This window comes from Heptranchias perlo, chromosome 31 (assembly GCF_035084215.1).
Source record: "Heptranchias perlo isolate sHepPer1 chromosome 31, sHepPer1.hap1, whole genome shotgun sequence".
Classification (NCBI taxonomy): Eukaryota; Metazoa; Chordata; class Chondrichthyes; order Hexanchiformes; family Hexanchidae; genus Heptranchias; species Heptranchias perlo.
Window position 1 is genome coordinate 19139417 of NC_090355.1, and position 22746 is coordinate 19162162.

At 38.5% G+C, this 22746-nt stretch overlaps 1 protein-coding gene across 3 annotated transcripts in view; it reads right to left on the reverse strand.

The window, feature by feature from the left end:
- Positions 1-1158: 1158 nt before the first annotated feature.
- Positions 1159-22746, reverse strand: part of strbp (spermatid perinuclear RNA binding protein) — a 139955-nt gene continuing 118367 nt past the window's right edge. For all 3 annotated transcript variants that reach the window (XM_067969683.1, XM_067969684.1, XM_067969681.1), the window contains 4 exons: positions 16918-17058; positions 16397-16517; positions 5005-5049; positions 1159-1607 (listed from right to left, as the gene is read on the reverse strand). In XM_067969683.1, the coding sequence (XP_067825784.1) occupies positions 1525-1607; positions 5005-5049; positions 16397-16517; positions 16918-17058 (390 nt within the window). In that variant the 3' untranslated portion in view covers positions 1159-1524. The remainder of the gene's footprint in view (positions 1608-5004; positions 5050-16396; positions 16518-16917; positions 17059-22746) is intronic.

Sequence of the window (22746 nt, forward strand, 5' to 3'; positions counted from 1 at the left end):
TCTATTTAACAGTATCTGATTTACAAGTGCAGCATGTGCACATATTGTTCAAGAGGTTTAGCAATGGAAAAATATACAACAATCTTTTGGGTTTTATTAGGTGGGAATTTACAGTTTGAGAGAGAAATTTAATGTTTTTTTTGCCCCTTTCAGCCCTTTCCTATAGTGCATCAAGACCCCTAACATCAAATATTTAACATATTGGACAACTAGAATTAAGAGAGTCTCAGGCTTTTTGTACACACCTTGATAAACTGCTATCATTGACTTCCATCCTTACCACAATCCAATATTGTCAAAAAGATTTTAAGAGGAAGATGTCCTTCTCAGGAATAAACTGCAAACAAACTGATTGGTACCTTAATCTTAGGAAGAAAGTAATGTAATCAAGGATGATCTTAAAATCATTCTCAAAGCCTACAAAAGTAGCAAAAGGCATGCATATACACAAAAAAGATACTGGAGTAAAAACTGTTGGTTAACAATTATATAAACACAAGCATCTGAACTTCTGTTAGGCTTGACAATGATGGAAGAATGATGGCCCGTGGGTGAGACGTGTCACTTTTAAAAAAAAACAGCAGCACTCAACAAGAATTGGGACAATTAAGTAGCAAGTATCCATGGGGACCTTGTTGCTGCTTCAGATTCTTCATTTTGTGCAGTGGGAAAAAGATCCTTAGCAAAGAAGTTTTGTTTTTGTTTTTGTACTACAGCTGATTAATTAAAAACCTGTCTACCTAGAAGCAACTAATGCAAAGTTACGGTGCATCTCAGATAACTATAAAAAAGGCCACAAGAACCAAATATGAGATTATGGAGGCAAGGCAGCCTTAAGCCAATTTTAACACACATGCTTCATACCAGGATCTTAGGAAGGACGTAGGTATATTAGCTCATTTGCAGCTTCCATCATTTGTATAAGACATTACTATAAATTTGGCCTTACCGGTGTTTTGTAACACCTCAAATTAAGTTTTGAAATCATCTTTTAATATAAACTAACTGAAATTTGAAGAGGGAAAGCACCATTTCATTACACAAATGATGGCCAGTACAGAGCATATGCACAATACTGGGTTAAGGCTTTACTACATAGAGATTTATAAAACAGGCAATACGCTGGCTGGTTCTGAAACAGAAAGTGTTTATTTGTGATCAGAGATCTATTATCTATACATCCTTCACAAATAAGCTTCCATAAAATTCTTCAGAAGCTATGATACTTCAATTAAAATGTTTGTGAGGTTTTTTTTTTAAAAGTTTATTACTTTCTACCACAGAAGGCTGGCATAAGTTATATTCTGAGAATGAGGTAACATTTCACAGTACATCTTCAAGTTCTAATGAACTAAGCCTTTTTGTTAAAATCAAAAAGATAGGAAAAATTATTTTACAAATAATTTGCTTCATACAACATTTTCAAAAGAAATTTAATTAAAAAAGCAACTTTTTTCTCCTAATGCTCACTTTTTGTTTTTGCTATTGTGATCAGAATCAGTCGTTATGCTTCTAATACAGTAATTAGCTGAAAAAGGAGTATAGGGGAACAGGATATGTTGGAATTTTCATAACAGGGAACAGAAGCATTCTCTTGCCTGGCAAACCTATAGAGAGAAGAAACGAAAGGACCCCAAATAAGTTTAATGGTCCATTAAATTGACTTAAGAATATAAGGTTCTGTTACCATAGATCTTTCCAGATTAGCCATTCAATTTCAATTTATTTATTTTTCTTTTACATGTTTCACCTTATTTTTTTGAGCCAGCTGATAAAGCCTCAGCATTAAATTTAATGCTAACCATGGATGACAAACTGTGAAACTTCAATTTCTGTCCAGATCCATCCCCACATTGTATTTTTATTTAAGTATTGGAAACAGCTGTGTAGCTTTGAACATTTTTTTACATTTACTTTTTTAAAAAAAACCTTATCCTGTTGAACACAAATTTAATCTTACTTGAAAATAAATTTGTCAGGGCTAAAATTTGGCACAGTGGACAAACGTATCTGAAGGTAGAAACTATGTCAGACAATTATTAAATGGGATAATAAGTGTGGCTGCAATTCTGCCAATTTTATATGAATACTAAACTGAGGCATGTTAATCCAGGTATTTTAAAAGAGAACAGTACACAAAATAAACCTGTAAATACTGGAGCAGGGCTTTTCATTATATAAATTAATTACTCCAGCAAAATAGTACCCCCCACCCTCCCCCAGTGATGACTTTAATTTTCTCTCTAAGAGCCTGTGCCATGAAAGAGCATTTCTATCTTTTAATGGAACACTATGCCAGATTCAGTGATCAGCAACAGTTGGAGCAGGGAACTTTAATGCTGGATCAATTTGAAAAAAAGAGACAATTATTTCAACTAAATATGTACGAATAAGTTCTTTGACATTTGAGGTAGACTCGGACATTAATTGTTACACCCCAGTCTCTCTCTCGATCCAAGAGTGTCTTCAGGAAGTGTTTCCATTATAATCCTAGATCACTTTAAAAAAAAAGGTGCTTAGCATATTTGGGCAGCAAACCATCAATACAGATGTTACTACAGATTTACCCCAGTTCTTCTCAGGAAACACTTCATAAGAGTATGCTATCTATATTTCAGTAAGACTGAATCCAAATCTGATACTGTCCACAGAAAAATAATTTAGCAGTTTATTTGAATAGCAGATTTGGAAAGATCTATGGGTTGTTAATTAATGTTATTTGGTTGAATACTAAGTTCTTGTGGCCTCACAAAATTCTACGTAATCTGAACAGATTTCTTATTCTCAATTTTAATCTTCATTAGAAATCACAAAGCAGCAACAGTAGGTGTTTTAACAGCACCAGATGACTGAAGTGCAATTTCCCAACATGCAACAGCTTACAAAGGCATTAAGACATTTTCAACCTACAGCCAAGAAAACAGCCTTGTCAAATATTGTTTGGCATCACATCTAGACACTGGAGAAACACAGGGTCTTTATGTGAGAAATGATGACAATGATATCTTTATAGGAGATAACATTAATTTGGACCCAGTTGAACATTGATGCACACTGAACTGAAAATATGAACTGTAGTGTTCAGGAATGGTTTTAGAAACGTATCAGGTAAGTCATTTCAGACACATGCCAGCTGTGACTCTAATTTGCAAACTTTGCAGATTTATATTTGGAACTGCTGTCATGATACTCAAACTGCTCACATGTGCAGCCCAACTCAGGCTCCAAATAAATCTTACACTTGCTTGTCACCATTTGCACATAAGGCTCATTCAAAGCAACAGCATGGTGCCAGTTTCTGTGATTAAATCTAGCTTTTTTTTAGTAAGCTATGGAAATCAGTCAGTATTGTGCTAACATTTAGAAATAAATTAAATGTGTATTACAATACAATGAAGGTGTATGAACATGTACAGTCACAGGCTGCTAAACGCTAGGGTTCATTTATATTCCTTTCCAGTATTGAATATTTACTTGTTACAACAAAGTGTGGTGAGGTCACTAAATTAAATATCCCTGAAAGAGTGCTTTGAAAAAAAATACTAAATTGTAATTCACGTTGGCTTGCTATGTTTTCCAGAAAGATGCAATTAAAATTAAGTCTTTAAAAGTTTGATTTACTGGGGGAGAATACTAATGCCTTGAACTCAATCCATTTTTAAGTTGCCAGATTTAAATTCTTCCCTCATATTAGCCTCAACCCAGTTAAATGTATTAATGGTTAAGTTGATATTGAAAATTTGAAAGAAAAATTTGGGAAAATTAGGAATAAAGCAACAAGTTTAACAGCTGGGGACAGATTCATTTTGGTCACAGAGAAAAAATGTTAACAAGGTGAAACATTTTTCAGTCACACTAGTGACTAAAATTGTAGCCATTTTGCTAAGCCCTTCAGCTGTCAAGAGTAGGCAAACTGTCAGTGAGCCAACCATCAGGCAGGCAGAAATGTTTTTACATTCCACCTGTCCTGTTGCTAATCAATTTAACCAGTGGATTACAATTTTGAAGAAAACTAGCTGCACTTAGAAGGGCTCACATTGCATTTTGAAGATGTAGTTAGCATCATTTTAACCCAAGACATCCATGTTCCAAATTCCCTTTTAATTTTCTATCAGTGATTACAGTTTAGACAAACGTGAAAGCTGGCATATCATTCAATAACATTAGAATTAAAGATTTAATGCTTTTTTTAAAAATACAAATGCTGTTACTTATCAAGTAATTACAGCTCATTTTACATTTGCAACTTTAAAATGAATTATGTCTGCTTAAGGCTATATAACAAAAGAGTAACTGCAGCAATGAACTATATGAATGTTACTGCAGTCCACCTGTCAATTTGTCTGGCAGTGCAGTATGCTTTGAATAGAGCATCTAATGGCTCTAAGCACTGGGACTACATTTAGTAAAATGTACAATCTGGCACAGAAGGGGACAAGCAATTTTACAAGCACTCCCTTTACAATCAGGCAAAGCTTAGCGAGAGGCGCTCCAACCATGAGAAGAACCACAAGGTTATGCTGATTTCTTCTATTGTGTTTTAAGTTGCATCAAAATGACGACTAGACTGGTTTTTGAATGAGCATGTAAATCAAAATGAACTGGGCACTCTATTTAAAAATAAGACCACCTTGTGTTTTAATTCAATGCAACATTGAACCCTTCAGAGTATATAGATAAGAATTGATCAAGATAATTTGGGGGAAAAATTCTATAATTTTGAGTTCATAATATTATGTACCATGTTCTCTATAGTCCTACTTTACGAACATATGAAATTGAAATTCAAAAGGGAGCGTTGGAAATTTGAAGTATTTTCATTATGTACGGTTGAATACATATAGAAATCATGAACCGGGAAAGGGGCATTTAATACTCAAAGGGTTGTCAATGTTCACACACACATGTATATCTCTGCACTGTGTAGAGATATATATGTTCTAGATTAAGGCACTAAGGAAATGATAATCTTAGAGTCATAATCCATTGTGATGACATACATACCGTAAGCTGGGGCAGCAGCACTGTATCCATATGGTGCCCCATAACCTAAAGACAAAAATCAACATTATTTTCTTATTTTTCTACTTCTGCAGTATAAAGTAAGGACACAGCAATAAAGAAAAAGTAATTTTATTCAATAACCCTTTTTGGTGTACTTGGTTGCTTTAATGTAAGTATACATGTTCTTGGCATTACAGTTAACTACATTAATCATTTTTAAAATTAATCCTCAAATACTGCATTAAACTAATCCACTATCTCGACCAATCCCAATTCATCAGGTGATTTTTTCCCCCCACTTCTTGAGAAATTGACAAACCAGAGATACCACAAAATTATCAAAAGTGAGAGCTCAAACCTTCAAATTCAGGGGTGATAGATACAGTACTATAGCCATGGGCTCAGAATGGAATCAGCAAGCCTAAGTATTTTTTACACAATACAACTTGTGGAACTAGTGTGAAAACACAAATATCTGCAGAATTAAGTTTTTGATCTTTTCTTGTTCCTTCCTTACATATTGCTAAAAGGTATATAAACTATCCTCCTCCAACGCCTCTCCTCAGCTATACAACTCAGTGGGGCTGCCCTCACTTGGTTCCACTCTTACTTATCCGATCATAGCCAGAGCATCTCCAGCAATAGCTTTTCTTCTCACTCCTGCACCAGTACCTCTGGAGTCCCCTGAGCATCTGGCCTTAGGCCTCCCCCTCTTCCTCAGCTACATGCTGTCCCTTGGCGACATCATCTGTAGACATCAGGTTAGCTTCCACTTCTACACAGACAATATGCAGCTCTATCTCTCCACCACTTCTCTCGGCCCCTCCTCTGCCTCGATGTCAACACGCAGTCTTGAATGAGCTGCAATTTCCTCCAGTTAAACATTGGGAAGACCAAAACCATTTTCTTCTGTGCCTGCCACAAATTCTGTACCATTGCCGCTGATTCTGTCCCGCTACTCCCTCAGCCTGAACTAGACTGTTTGCAACCTCAGCATCTTATTTGACCCAAGCTTAGTTTCCAACCCCTTACCCTCTCCATCACAAAGACCACCTACTTCCAACTAAGTAGCATTGCCTGCATCAGCCATTTGCTGCTGAAATTCTCAAACACTTCATCACCTGAGACTCAACTATTTCAATGCTCTTCTGACCGCCCATCCTCCGCACTCCTTAAACCTCCCCATCTCTGTAACCTCTTCCAGCCCTACAATCCCTCCCCCAAACATTATGTTAATTGTATCCATATGATTTATATCAATTAGTGTTAATTGTATTCAGGTGGTTGGTATCTATTGGGGACTCTCTTGCATCCATTTATAGGAGAGCTTTTCTAGGGTATGGGGTGGTAATGTGGATCTTTGTGAATAAAGGCTTGGAAGCAACTGAACACCAGGCTCTAGTATTATATCCTTCACCATCTGACTATCCAATTTTTACATGGTAGCAGAGGATGGTTGCCTAAAGGTGGAGGTTGGACACTACGATTTTATTTTGGACATTAAAAAAAACTTGAAAGCCTAGTGGCCATTGTGGAAAATGGAAGAAAGCAAGTTTAAATCGTCAAGGTACGATTTCCCTCTGATGTTCTCGGAGTTTGAACCGTACGGCCAGTGAAAGCACGAGGTTGATATGTGGACACGGGTTACTACTCTGCCAAAGAGAAATCAAGGCACAGCCTTGGCACTGTCACTTCCTGAACGAAGTAAAATCAGAAGTAAGGTTTTTTCCTGAGATGGATGCAGATCTTTTGGATAATGAAGGTTTTACCTTTCTAGTAGAATTTCAGGATCAAATCTACAAGAAAGATGACCTGTTAAGTGCCTATGAGGCCTGGTCAGCATTTGATAGATTTCTGAAAACGGATGGTCATTCAATGGAAGAGTGCATCATAGACTTTAACAAATTGTATAAAAGGTTGACAAAGTTCAAATTGGGAATCCCTGGATTGGTACTAGCGTTTAAATTATTAGATTGTGCTAAGATGTCTCATGCGGACAGGCAACTGTTCCTAACTGGCGTCCAGTTCTCGGAAAAGGAGACTCTGTTGGATCAAATGTCAGCTGCCTTACAAAAGTTCCTGGGGAAACAGTCATTCCCTTCAGTCTTCACAGAACAAATAAGGCCTTCCGCTGTGACACACTGAATAAAAGATTCGACGGTTACCAGGTTTCGAAATGTTCCAGATACCAAACGCAGGCGCCAGACCAGGTTTCAAAATCTCAAAAGACCGGTTCGCAGACGCCAATATGACGGAAGGATTAAAAGCAGCCAGGTTGGTGATGAAAGCAGTACAGCAAATCCAGTTATATCAACAGAAGACAAAATTGGGGACAGTAATAATGGGCGAATGAATTCCAGGAATGCCCAAGGGGAAAAAATAAATCAGTAGCTGTTTTAGATGTGACTCTAAATATCATTGAGACAAATTGCCCAGAGCGAAGACACACAGTCTTTGAAATGATGTATGAAGGAAGTAGTTCTGAGGAAGAGGATGAAGATAATGATGAAAATTAACAGATTATACTGGCCACAAGGAGTTTTAATCCTGTGATGAATGTATTAGTCATAGATTCTTTTAATCGTGCAGTGATAAATAGTTCATGTATTTCAACTGTATGCGGGGTAGATTGGTTAAAATGTTATCTTGATTCACTAAGTAGTGAGGATCGACGCAAGGTAAAGGAATATAAAGGTTCTACATGTCTTAGGTTTGGAGATGACAACACCTTGAGGTCATAGAGTGTCAATTCCATATAAGATAGCTGGAGTAAGCCATTTTATAAATACGGATGTAGCCTCTAGTGAGATACCTATGCTTTTGGGTAAACCTTCCATGAAAAAGGCAAAAATGAAACTTGATGTGGAACACGATGAGGCAATCATTTTTGGCAATTCGGTTGATTTTCAGTTTACCCAGAGTATTATTATATCCCCTTAATAAAACCTGATGTTTCTCATCAGCGTGTTAGACAAGTATTAATGGCATCAGGCGATAAGGATAAGAGAAAAAAAAACAAATTGTCTTAAAGTTAGACAGACAATTTGCCCACCCTACATATCAATGTTTAAAAATCATGCTAAGAGATGCAGGTGTAGTTGATTAGGAGTATACGAGGCGAACAGAAGAGATTAGTGAGAACTGTGAAATCTGTAAGTATAGACGGACGCCCCCATGTCTTATTGTAAGTGTTCCAATAGTGCGTGACTTTAACGAGGTAGTTGCTATGAATCTAAAAGGTACGGGACAAAGACAGAAATGTTTTCATCTTGCATTTTATTTACCTGGCTATGAGATTTGGTATTTCTACACTAATATATAGTAAGGAGATGGTGGTTATTCTAGATAAAATTATGGAAAAATGGATAGGGACTGGACTTGGGACACCAGCAATGTTTTTGACCGATAATGGAGCGGAATTCGCTAATGCGGAGTTCAGAGATACGTGTGAGAACATGAATATAATTGTCATGAATACAGCAGCTGAGAGCCCTTTTAGCAACGGTCTTTGTGAAAGGAATCATGCTGTGATTTATAGCATGGTGCATAAAATTTTGGCTGATCGAACAGAGTGTAAATTGTCAACTAGCACGGGCAGTTCATACAAAAAATTCCCTTCAAATGGTTGGAGGATATAGTCCTTACCAACTAGTCTATGGGTGCAATCCCAAATTACCTTCTGTTCTTTGTGATAATCCTCCTGATCTAGAAGGTAATACAATTAGTCCCATTTTTTCTGAGCATTTAAAAACTATGCATACAGGGAGACTGCCTTTTATCAAGGCTGAGGTATCAGAGAAAATTCATAGAGCACTGAGGCATCGTATTAGACCATCTGAGACAGAGTTCAATTCAGGAGATTTGGTATACTATAAGAGAGGGTCATAGGGAATGGAAAGGGCCTGGTAAGGTAATAGGTCGTGATGGTAAGACAGTACTTATCCAAATAGCAAACGGTTAAGGTTCATTCCTCGCGATTAATTGGAATTAATTATAAAATTTCGGACTCTGAGCAGTTGATAGAAGTAAACGAGGCACCTTGTGCTTCAGATGTTCATGATTTTTTTTTGATGAGGTTCCTGAGATACCAAATAAGGTAGATCAAGGGCTGAACAGTGGTAATGTCAGTGATCCAGAAACACATGACAGAGCTATCACATCCACAGAACAATTACCCAAAGTGGGTACACGGGTGACATATGTTCTGGATGCAGCAATTTTGGGGCGTGCAGGCAAAGCTACCAATAGGTTTAAATTTTGGTTGAATGTTCAATATGATGGCCATGAAGGGAGGTCCATGGACTGGTAGAATGGGGTAAAAGAGTGGTGAGTTCGAAAGTGGAGTACAAGTAGCGATAGGGAGTCCGGAAGTGAATCTCACATCAGAAAATGATCACGAACAAGAGATGAAAGAGGGAGATATCGCAGTAGTAGTCCCTGCAGACATGGAAGGGGAAGTAGAAGACGTAGCTTGACTAGGTCAGGCAATGAAACAAAGACCACAGAACAGTAATGTAACAGAACTAGAAGAAGAAGCCCTCATGATCATGAAGTCTTGGTGGCTGCCGATAAACAAGTAACAGAGGCAAAACAAAGGGAATTAGATAGCTGAAAAGAATTTGGAGTTTATTCTGAGGTAACAGATAAGGGTCAATCAGCTGGGTTTGTACTGAAAAAGTCCTTACAGATGGGGCTTAAGGCTAAAGTGAGGTTTGGAAGCTAGAGGTTTTTGAAGAGAAACTGGGTGATACAGATGTTCGAATGAATTCTCCCACTGCTGGAAAGGTAATCTTAAAAATCTTTTTGGCTCTTTTGGCAACATATTCATGGGAGTGTAGGCCAATTGACATAAAAGCAGCATTTCTGCAGGGCGATACTTTTCAGAGAGAAGTATCAGACCATAAGAGATAGGAGCAGGAGTAGACCATTCAATGAAATCATGGCTGATCTGATTTTTACCTCAACTCCACTTTCCTGCCTTTTCCCCATATCCTTTGACTCCCTTGCTGATAAATTTGTCCAACTCAGCCTTGAATGTATTCAATGACTCAGCCTCCACAGCTTTTTGGGGTAAAGAATTCCAAAGATTCATGACCCTCTGGGAGAAGAAATTCCTCCTCATTTCCATCTTAAATGGGTGACCCCTTATTCTGAGACTATGCCCCCTAGTTTTAGAGTCCCCCATGAGGGGTAACATCCTCTCAGCATCTACCCTATCGAGTCCCCTCAGAATCTTGTATGTTTCAATAAGGTCTCCTCTCATTCTTCTAAACTCCAATGAGTATAGACCCAACCTGTTCAATCTTTCCTCATAAGACAACCCTTCCATACCCAGAATCAACCTAGTGAACCTTCTCTGAACTGCCTCCAATGCAAGTATGTCCTTCCTTAAATGAGGGCACCAGAACTGTACGCAGTACTCCAGGTGTGGACTCATCAGCACCCTGTACAGTTGTAGCATGATTTCCCTGCTTTTATACTCCATCCCTCTAGAAATAAAGGCCAAAATTCCGTTTGCCTTCTGGATTACCTGCTGCATCTGTATGTTGACTTTTTGTACGAGGACACCCAGATCCCTCTGTACCGCAGCATTTTGTAGTATTTCTCCATTCAAATAATATTTTGCTTTTTTATTTTTCCTCCCAAAGTGGATGACTTCACATTTTCTCACATTATATTCCATCTGCCAAATTTTTGCCTATTTGCTTAACCTGTCAATATCTCTTTGCAGACACTTTGTGTCCTCATCGCAACTTGCTTTTCCACCTATTTGTATCAGCAGCAAATCTGGCCACAAGACACTCTGTTCCTTCATTCAAGTCATTGATATATATTGTAGATAGTTGCGGCCCCAGCACTGAGCCCTGCGGCACCCCACTAGTTACAGATTGCCATTTTGAAAATGATCCTTTTTATCCCGACTTTGTTTTCTGGTAGTTAGCCAATCCTCTATCCATGCTAGTATATTACCAACACCATGAGCTCTTATCTTGTGCAGTAATCTTTTATGTAGCACCTTATCGAATGCCTTTTGGAAATCCAAATATACTGCATCCATTGGTTCCCCTTTATCCACCCTGCCAGTTACTTCCTCAAAGAACTCGAATAAATGTCAGACACTATTTCCCCTTCATAAAACCATGTTGACTCTCCTTGATTGTATTATGAGTCTCCAAATGTCCTGCTACTACTTCCTTAATAATGGATTCTAGCATTTTCCCAATGACAGATGTTCGGCTAACTGGTCTATAGTTACCTGCTGTCTCACTCCCTTCTTGAATAGGGGTGTTATGTCTGCGGTTTTCCAATCCGCTGGGACCTTTCCAGAATCTAGTGAATTCTGGAAGATTACAACCAATGCATCCACTATCTCTGTGGCCACTTCCTTTAAGACCCTCAGATGCAAGCCATCAGGTCCAGGGGACTTGTCAGCCTTTAGACCCATTAGTTTACCTAGTACTTTTTCTCGAATGATAGTGATTGTTTTTAGTTCCTCCCTCCCCTTTGCCCCTTGATTTTCCACTATTATTGGTATATTATTAGTGTCTTCTACTGTGAGGACAAATAAAAAATCTGTTAGATTCCTCTGCCATTTCCTTTTTTTCCCCTTATTATTTCCCCAGTCTCATCCTCTAAGGGACCAATGTTTACTTTAGCTATCCTCTTCCTTTTTATATACTTGTAGAAGCTTTTACTGTCAGTTTTTATATTTCTTGCTAGTTTACACTCATAATTTATTTTCTCCCTCTATTATTCTTTTATTCATCCTTTGCTGGTTTTTAAAGTTTTCCCAATCTTCGGGCTTACCAGTAATCTTTGCCATGTTGCATGCTTTTTCTTTTAACCTGATAACATCCTTTACTTCCTTAGTTAGCCATGGTTGGTTCACCCATTTTGTGGAGTCTTTCCTCCTAACAAGGATATATTTGTGTTGAGTCATAAAATATCTTTTTAAATGTTTGCCACTGCTTATCCACCATCATACCACCTAATCTGTTTACCCAATTCCGCCCTCATTCCTTTATAATTGCCCTTATTTAAATTTAATACAGTAGTTTCAGACCCAAGATCCTCGCTCTCAAACTGGATGTGAAATTCTATCATGTTATGATCACTGCTTCCCAAGGGATCCTTTACTTTGAGATCATTAATTAATCCTGTTTCATTACCCATTACCAGATTCAAAATGGCCTGTTTTTGAAACCACCTAAAGAGGTGGCAGATGCAGAAGGAAAACTATGGAAACTAAACAAATGGGTCTATGTCCTGAATGATGCTTCCAGGGTATAATATTTTTAAGCAAGATCTGTTTTGCTGAAAATAGGTTGTGTTCAACTAAAATCAGGCCCCGCAATGTTTTATTGGTACCATAATGAAAAACTTTCATACAAATTAAGAGCAGGAGTAGGCCATTCGGTCCCCCAAGCCTGCTCTGCCATTTGATAAGATCATAGCTGATCTGATTGCGACCTCAACTCTACATTCCCGTCTACCTACTATAACCTTAGACTCCCTCGTTAATCAGGAATCTATATAACTCAGCCTTAAAAATATTCAATGACCCTGCCTCCACCTCTCCCTGGGGAAGGGAGTTCAACAGACTCACGACTCACTTATGTTATCAACCTGACATGTCATACATCTCTTTTTCCCGCTTCATCTCACTCACTATCTCTTCTGTCATCCAGGGAGCTCTGGCTTTAGTTGCCCTACCTTTCTCCCTCGTGGGAATGTAACTAGACTGTGCTTCTATTAAATATCCCCTTCACCTTCTCTGCTCTACAACATCAACAACAACTTGCATTTATATAGAAACATAGAAAATAGGACATCAGGCATGGAGCACACACTATTTCAGGTGTGGTCTCACCAGGGCCCTGTATAACTGCAGTAAGACATCCTTGCTCCTATACTCAAATCCTCTTTCAGGCATCTTCATGATGCATGTTGATGTTTTCTTATGGGGTGGTACTGCAGAATTTGAGAAACTCTTCATTAATAAGATTAGAGTTGAATTTGAAATTGGGAGTCAGGCCTGAGCTTTTAAAAATATTGTTTAGATATTAAGCAGAGTGGGTCTGGTATAACTTTAAATCAACAGTCCTATTTAGAGTGTTACTCCCATCCCGGTTAATCGTACTAGGTCATCACAGAAAGGTGATGCTATATCTAAAGAGACAGAGCAATTGTGAAGCTTGATTGGTCAGTTGAACTGGTTGTGCACTCAGACTAGACCAGGTGCTAGTTTTGATGTATTGGAGTTAAGTATTTCAATGAAACACCCCATAGTAGAGAACATCTTAAGAGCAAATAAAACATTACGAAAATTAAAGAGAGGTAAATGTGTACTTAAGTTCCCATCTTTAGGTGACTCAAAGAAAATGAAGCTAGTTATCTTTAGCGATGCTTCATATGCTAATCTTCCTGATGGGTATTCTAGTGCAGCTGGTTTCAGCAATTGCCCCTCTATAAATAATGAAGTACTTCCATATAACCTTGCTGGCTTGAAACAAATGCTGGAGAGAAAGGAAATCTCTAAAATTAAATGGGTGGATTCAAGCCATCAACTATCTGATTGTTTTATTAAAAAAAGTACATATATGAAGAAATTATTCGGGGTCCTGCAGAAGGATTGCCTCACAATGTAACGCTTTGAATAGTATACGCTGTACAGAATGTGGAAGTTTTTGATTTTTGAAATTTTTTATTTAAAGAGAGAAGGGAATGTTAATTGTATCCATATGATTTATATCAATTAGTGTTAATTGTATTCAGATGGTGCTTATCAACTGGGGACTCTTATCTCCATTTATGAGAGCTTATCTAGGATGTGGGGTGGTAATGTGGATCTCTGTGAATAAAGGCTTGGAAGCAACTGAAGACCAGGCTCTAGTATTCTATCCTTCACCACTGGACTATCCAGTTTTGACATACTATTCCTCTGACTGGCCTCTTGTTATCGACCCCTCTCTTTGCCCCACCATTGTCTGTGCCTTTAGTTGCCTAGGCCCCACATTCTGGAATGCCCTCCCTAAATCCCCTCCACCTCTCTCTCTCCTTCTTAAAGCTCATCTCTTTGAGCAAACGTTTGATCATCCTTCTTTGCCCCAGTGTCCAATTAAAAAAATTAGCCTCTTATATACCTTGGGGGATTTTTCCACGTTAAAGATATTATATAAATGCAAGTTGTTGTTGCTTGGTGTAGCACCAAAGCACAAAAGTGATCAGTGTTTTGTGCTGAGTTAGCAGATCTCAACTAGTGGAATTTCTTTCCAATCCTTGCTAACTTCCCCAGGCTAGAAATGGATGAAACAAAACATATTCATGGCCAGGATTCTCACTCACACAAATGTGCATTTGCAGATACTGTACAAAAATAGAGTGGGCTTAGCTGTGATAACACCATGGTAAATAGTCTATTGACACTCACTGTCCAGATTCTCAAAGAATGGCCAGACTGTCAATAAAATTGGCCAAGGTATCTACAGAACCATATCCCAGCAAGAATTACTACGGCCAGGAGAGGTATGGGAAGAAAATTGGAGGGAAAAAAAATGAGAGAATTATTACAGTAGCTCTACTAGGGCTTAATGTCAAATGCATAATTTCAACTCAGCAATTGCCCCTCTATAAATAATGAAGTACTTCTATATAACCAAATGGATAACTATATAAAGTCTTGCTGTATTACCCTACATTCAATTGTTAAGACATTTCAAAAGGCCTTCTGATAAGAAATTTAGACAACATACAACTTGCAACATAATTCAAAATGAACATTCCCATGAACAAAATAATTAGCAATGAATTTGAGTCCAAAATTAAATCTCAATCCAGCTGCTAGAAATTGTGAAATTGACATATGAGCCACATGCCAATTTTCCTTTTCTTCCTTCCCTGACCTCCAGTTGGTTCCTCCCTTGATGGCACAACTTACTAACTCTCTGTGCAAGGAAGTACTGCACAAACCTGCACATACTAATCCTTGGCACAGCAGTTTGAAGCATCTACATGATACCATCTATGGAAAAATAAAACATTTAAATGATTTGTCATGGAATTAGTTTACAATGCGTAGCTCCAGGACCAATGTGAATATAAATGTGTAAAACTAAAACATTATAGCTTTATCAGGAAGGGAATGTGCTGCTGCTGAAGTTCTACATTGCACAGTATTTCCTAAATATGAACTGTATCAAGATACATCCCATGTTACTGGAAAGAATGGGCCATTTGATTTTTAAAAAAAATCTCCACATGCAATGAGTCAGAGTTAAACTTGCTCAATGACCAATTATGGGGCCTGTACTTTAGTTGAATTTATAAACTGAATAATCATTAATGAACCAGCCATATACTCCTATAGATAGATGAAAATTGACTCAAAGTCATGGGAGTTATCAAAACATTTATAGTCACCATTAAAAATAAGTAAACTATCAAAAACAGAATGTTGAGGTAATGACTGGGTACTTATTCATCTAGGGCACCTGAATGAAGTAACTTAGAGCCAGGTCAACATTTTGCACTTTTTTTTAGGGTAAGAGAATTTGTAGGTTAAAAGAAAGCATCTGAATTCACAGGGTTCTTTCCTACAGCTGGGACAAGTGAGGAGTAGAAAGGTTCATGCAACCAGCAGTGATTGCATGTGGGCTGAAAGTATGCAAACATGTGTGGTACAAACCTGTCTCCAGACACAGGTAGTCAATTAAGTGCCATGACCTTCTATATCTGATGACTGATACCATGCTAAGAGACCAACAGACTTGAATTAAAATTGTTTGGTATTATATATTTTTGCTGAGATCTAAGATCTATTTTATCATTCCTAGAGGTATGAATGTATAAAACAAAAAGTAAAGTATTCCATCAACTGAACATCGAGGAACAAATATTCACTAAACAGAAAGTATATCCAACAGGGGAAGGGGGAATCTACTAAATTAACTTGTGAACATTGCTTGTGTGTTTGGTAATGTTTTTAAAGAATTAGTGTTCACTGTGTATAACTAACAAAATCTGCTAGTAGATGTCACTGATATGTTAATAAATTGGCCAGTATCATCACCTCACACATTTATCTTGCCACAAGTGCTATGATTTTTTTTAATATTTCAAATTATGCTTTTTCAACAGTGGTTTTAAAATATGGTTTGCTCTGTATCTATTTTCTCACTAGTAAACAAAATCAGATATGAAGTTAACATTGCTAGCTTCATGATATGCACGTGTACTTTATTTTGCATGGCTATGCAGAATATAAACAGAGGGGACTTCATTATTGTGTCCTTCCAGCAATACCCATATGATACAGAAACTGGTACTTTAATAAAGTGAACAGTTTTATTTTCAGTTTCAATTTTGACAATCACTGCTTTGCAATGAGCCATACCTGGCGTTAGATATCCTGGAGCAGCTGTAACTGCTGCACCAACAAATGCTCCTCTGCTCAAGGCTCCTCTGCCTCTGAGTGACTGGACTGTAGCTGTTGGAGCAGCTATTGGACCCTTAGTCTTTTCAACATGAAAGACATTAAAATACATGAGTCAACAAAAAATGATAATTTAATCTCAGTGAAACAAAGATGTTAAATTTTTTTAAAATCAAAGCATCATAGTTTCAGGTTTAGAGGAAGTTAATCCCGTACTGAGCAAATTAAATTACACATATGCCACTTGTCTGGTTTAAAGCACGCTTGCAGTACTTATAAGAAATGTAAGGGAGCTTATGTAGAAAATTATATAATCCAAGTTAAAATCAGTTACAAATGTATGTATCTACACATGACATTTGGATATGTAAATGTATGTGTTGATACAGACGGGTCATTTAAAACTGCATGCAAATAATTTAACCACCGATCTAATTTATGTTATTAAATGCACCAGAAAGAGAAAACAATAGAAACCTTACCGGAGGACCAGTCCTCTTTTTCTTGCTGTTTGCAGCACTAGGACCAGAAAACAATTTTTCAAGGGCAGCTAAAGCAGCACTGGCCTTCGCTACTTTCTTATTAGGACCTGCTCCCTTGAATTTCTGACCATCTACTTCCACCTATGAAGAAAATGAGAATTTTCAGATCAAGTTCTGTACAAACTATTAATTACTGAAAATTTGAAATACTGCAGGTTCACATATCTCTAACTCATTAAGGTAAATACATAAATGGAATTATTGTGTGTAGGTTGTACTACAATTACTGCCAAGGATTTGTAATGTACTTAAGGCATCAAAAGAATCAATATCAATATTTACTCTTGTCCCTAACAGAACTGTTGTACTTAAAAAAATACTTCAGTCAATACCAAAACCACATTAAGATCTGTTTGTTTTCTTAAAACATCATTGCAAGTATGCATACAAATTGGGTTTAGAATAATAAATATATGTAAGTCCCATTATTATTTATTGTAGCCACTGAAAGGTAACTTAATGTTAAGCATTTCTCTATTTATGCATGAAACAGCAGAGATCAAAACGATTAACTTTCTTAAATGTAAAAATTCTATAGTTTTTTTTATTGGTAAGTTTTTTTTTTTAAGACTCTAGGTATTTTGGCTTCTCGGTTTCGGAATACTCCGGTGGTGAGCCTTAGCTCCCATGTCCAGAGAGCGTATTTTCACTTTCAAGATAACTAGGTAAATTTGCAGCCAAGTCCAGGAAACGAAGAATCATACATAGTCAGTTCGATTCAGCTACTGGTTCTTATCACATGCCTTCACATGATCCTCCTTTTGATTTAGGCATTAGCCGCCAAACACGTTTATTAAGCAGCAGTAACGCAGTTGTTAACCTTAGCTGGCTCCTCCTATTGTAGGAAATGATGGTTCGCAACTGCAGTGCTAAATGATCCAGTACATTAAAAATCTTACACCTTTTTACATTTTTTAAACCAATGAAAACAGCACCAATTTTTGAAAATCAAGACACTATTTAATTTTATGTTGTTTTATCTCCACAGTCTGATCATTTTTTTTAAATGGCAGATCTTGTTTTCCTTGAAACTTTGAAAAGTGAAAGTAAAGTAATATGTTGCTAAAGCAGAAAATGTCGCAAATACACAGCAGGTCCAGCAGCTTCTCGAGAGAAATTACAAGTCAATGTTTCGGATGTGGACTCATCATTAGAACTGGGAATCTACCCCAGAAAAATTAATCTGTCCTTTGTCTTTCCAGGTGCTAACGGGCCTGCTGTGTACTTCCAGCATTTTCTGCTTTAATTTCAGATTTTCAACATTTGCCGTTTCCTTTTTTAAAAGTAGTGTTATGCCTCTATTGATTTAAATGGTTATGGTACACTCATGAAAGACTTAATCTTCAACTAGTGCATGTAAAGCCTCAGTCAATCTGTAAAATCATGTTGCCTGCTCAGATTCGCTGTGCCCAAGTGGTGTTAAGCGTTCATTGAATGAAACGTTCATTGAATGAAAACAGATTCACCGACAAATAAAATATTGCATGACATCAAAATGCTACAAGTAAAAGCAGAATAAACATGGACAGCAATACAGGTATTCAACAGGACAGAGGGTGGTCCATCAACATAATAGCTGGAACACTTCCTTCACAACTATGATATGAAAATTGAGTATAGTCCCTCAAGCACACCAGCTTCCATTGTGACACAATATATTTGTCAGTACATGAAATACAGACATTACATTAGTGTCTGTTGTATGATTTGTAGTCTTCAGGTCAAAAGTCAACATGCTTTGATACATTTTTTCCCCCAATAACATTAGTAAGCAACAAGCTACGCCTATATGTTTCAATTTTTTCTTCTCAGGGATCCCCCAATGTTTTTTTGTTAGTAATAGCATTTGGGCAAACAATTATATGGCAACATTTTAGCCCAGTTCTTGGGGTTCTGCTCAGCATATGTATGCAGCATGCAAGTCATTGTGTATCAAAGCACTCTACCAACCTATTTGTCTCAGAATGATACAGGGTGGATTGAATTTGTTTTGCATTGTTGCCATGACACAAAACTAGCCCCCGCATCAGACAGAATCTCTTCAGGTAGCTACACTCAAATGAACATTTTTAACAATGTGTCAGGTGCAAGTTCTGCATCAGTCAACGTGAGAGTTAGTAAATCCAGATACCTGGACATGCAGGCTACCATTGTTAATATGTACTGTGCCGACAATATCTATGTGCATCCTTTTGAATGGTTCATTAATAACGAGTAAGGTTATAACAGTGCTTTTTTGCGATCCTTCAGTTTACCCATGTACTGACACCGGTCACAAGTTCTACTAATTCAACCATGCCCTCAAAGATATTGGGACAGTAAAAGTACTGCAACACTTTGTCCTTTGTGCAAGAGGGATTTCATTGGCTACTTTTAGTAAAAAAAAATTTGCAGTGTACCTGCGGTACGCTATCTTTTGAAATTTTTCATTTTCCTGTCCCTCAAGCAGCTTTGATGTGTAATGACAGATCAAAAGCCTGATCCCATAACACCACCACCCTCCTGGTTCAGGCTGTGAGTCTCTAATGCCCCAGGTGGCCTGAGTTCACTTGCCTTCTAATGAAGTATCATAGTATGTTATAAGCACAGAAGGCCGCCATTCAGCCCATCATGCCTGTGCCGGCTCTTTGAAAGAGCTATCCAATTAGCCCCACTCCCCTGCTCTTTCCCCATAGCCCTGCAATTTTTTTTCCTTCAAGTATTTATCAATACCCCTATGAAAGTTATTATTGAATCTGCTTCCACCACCCTTTTAGGCAGTGCATTCCAGATCATAGCTCTGCGTAAAAAAATGTTTCCTCACATCGCCTCTGGTTCTTTTGCCATCACCATTTCAAATCTCTTCAATCTTCTCTGCTCTAAGGAGAACAACCCCAGCTTCTCTAGTCTCTCCACATAATTGAAGTCCCACATCCCTGGTACCATTCTAGTAAATTACTTTTGCACCTTTTCTAAGGCCTTGACATCCTTCCTAAAAAGTGTGGTGCCCAGAATTGAACACAATACTCCAGCTGAGGCCTAACCAGTGTTTTATAAAGGTTTAGCATAGCTTCCTTGCTAGTGTACTCTATGCCTCTATAAAGCCCAGGATCCCTTTAACAAATCCATGCTGACTTTCAAAATGCCAATTAATTTTGTCCCGGATTATTGTCTCAAAGTTTCTCCTCCACCGACGTTAGGCTGACTGGCCTGTAATTGCCGGGTTTATCCCTCTCCCCTTTTTTGAACAGGGGTGCAACATTTCCAATCCCCCATATCTAAGGAGGATTGGAAGACTGTGGCCAGAGCTTCCACAATTTTTAACCCTTACTTCCCTAATTAACCTAGAATGCACCCATCTGGACCAGGTGATTTTTTTCTACTTTGTGTACTGCCAACCTTTTAAGTACTTCCTCTTTGTCTATTTTCATCCTATTCAATATCGCTCCTACCTCCTTTACTGCTACATTGGCAGCATCCTCTTCTCTAGTGAATACCGATGCAAAGTATTCACTGAGTACTTCAGCCATGCCCTCTGCCTCCACAAGATGGTCTTTTTTGTCCCTAATCAGTCCCACCCTTCCTTTGACTACCCTTTTACTATTTATGTTTCTAAAAGACTTTAGGGTTCCCTTTTATGTTAGCCGCTAATCTATTCTCATACTCTCTTTGCCCCTCTTATTCCCCTTTTTTAGATCTCCTCTACTTTCTGCATTTAGCTTGGTTCTCTACTGTATTATGAACCCTACACTAGTCATAGGCCTCCTTTTTCTGTTTCATTTTAATCTCTGTATCTTGAGTCATCCAGGGAACTCTAGCTTTGGATGTCCTTCCTTTCCCCCTCATGGGAATGTGTATACTCTGTACTTAAACCATCTCTTCCTTGAAGGCCTCTCTCATTGTTCAATTACTGTTTTGCATACCAATTTTTGATTCCAATTCACCAGGGCAAGATCCCTTTTTAAAATCACTGAAATTAGCCCTCCTCCAGTTAAGTATTTTTACACTTGCTTGTTCCTTATCCTTTTCCATAACTATTCTAAACCTAATGATATCATGATCACTGTTCCCCAAATACTCGCCCACTGAAACATGCTCCACTTCATTCCCCAGAGCTAGACCCAGCTCTGCTTCCTTCGGCTGGAAACACACTGATAAAGAAAGTTCTCTTGTATAGATTTCAGGAATTCCTCCCCCTCTTTGTTCTTCAGAGTTACTACCCCATTCTGTAATGGGATAATTGAAGTCCCCCATTATCACTACTCTATAATTCTTGCATCTTTCTATAATTTGCCTGCAAATTTGTTCCTCTATCTCCTTCCCACTATTTGGTGGCCTATAGTACACACCCAGTAGCATAATAACTCTTCTGTTCCTTAATTCTAACCAAATAGTCTAATCAACCACATCATCCCTTTCCAGTGCTAGACAAGTGTCTTGGATCAATACTGCCAACCCCCACCTTTCTTTCCTTCCCTATCTTTCCTGAATATTTTGTAGCCAGGAATATGAAGTCCCAAATACTCCCTTCTTTAAGCCAGGTCTCTGTTATTGCCACTATATCATAGTCCCATGTGGCGACTTGTGCCTGCAGTTCATCAACCTTATTTACCACGCTACATGCATTGCCGCACATGCATTCCAAACTCATCTTCGACTGCCTCACATTTGCTCCCTGTTTGATCCCTATCTCTGAACTATTCTTAACTCTAGTGTTATGCTCCTTGATTCTCCTTTCTGTTTCATTCTGGTGTCCACCCCTCTGCCAAATTAGTTTAAACTACCCCCCACACTCCACTGAGGTCAGTCCACTGAGTATCTGCTAGCTCACAGACTACCCAGGAACGAAGAAGAAAAATCTCTCCAGTTTACTTCAGTGCCTGGTTTTATCCTGTACCTTCACATGATCCACCTGGTTATCAGAAGCTTGATCGCCTCGTGAGATATCATGTGGCGAAAACAATCCCTCGCATGCTGTGATGTGACTTGGTCCCATTGTAGCAGCAGGAACCTCCTTACCCTAGAACCCAGTCACCGCATGGCGGCAAGGAAGTTTAGTAGGAATGGGGTCAGGGAAGCAGGAGGTTGGTCTCATGGATAAAATGTGCTCGGAGAAGACATGAAGGGAGACTGGGGGGGGGGGGGGGGGGAGGGGGGAAGGCGGTGGAGTTGAGCTTGGTAGACAAGAAAAAAGGGCATAAGTAGTAGAGGAAGCTGAACAGATGGTCTCAATATTAGTGAAGAGTCCACGGAGGTCCTCGCACTTGTCGTAAGCAAAAGTGGAGAGGGCAGCGTTTTAAGGAGACAGATGGCAGTGGGGAAAAGAAGCCTGGGGTTATCTTTGCTCTCCAGGATGATCCTGGAGCAATGTGCAATTTTGGCAGCGGAGAGTGAGGCCCGATAGTGCTCGATATAGTTCAGTCAGAGGTGGTGATGGATAGCTAAACCAGTTGTGCACCAGATACGTTCAGGGGACAGAGCAAAGGTGTGGGCCATACTGGGGAATCGACTGGGTAACATTTTGTTGAGGTCAAGGGTGTCAAAGGTGAATTTGAGGGAGTGGTTCAGCAGATTGACAGCTGCAGAAGTATCGTGGTTAATGGAGGGCCAAAGGCTAGGCAGTTGGGATTTAGAAAGTGCAGTTGTAAGTAACAGGGCTGGAGGGGGGGGGGGCGGGGAAGTGTTTTTTTGGCAGACGGACACAGAAGGAAGTGGGTTTGGAAGGGAATGTGTATAGTGAACATACAAGGAAGTGGTCTTGTCTGAGAGGCCACGGGAGGCAAGATGGTT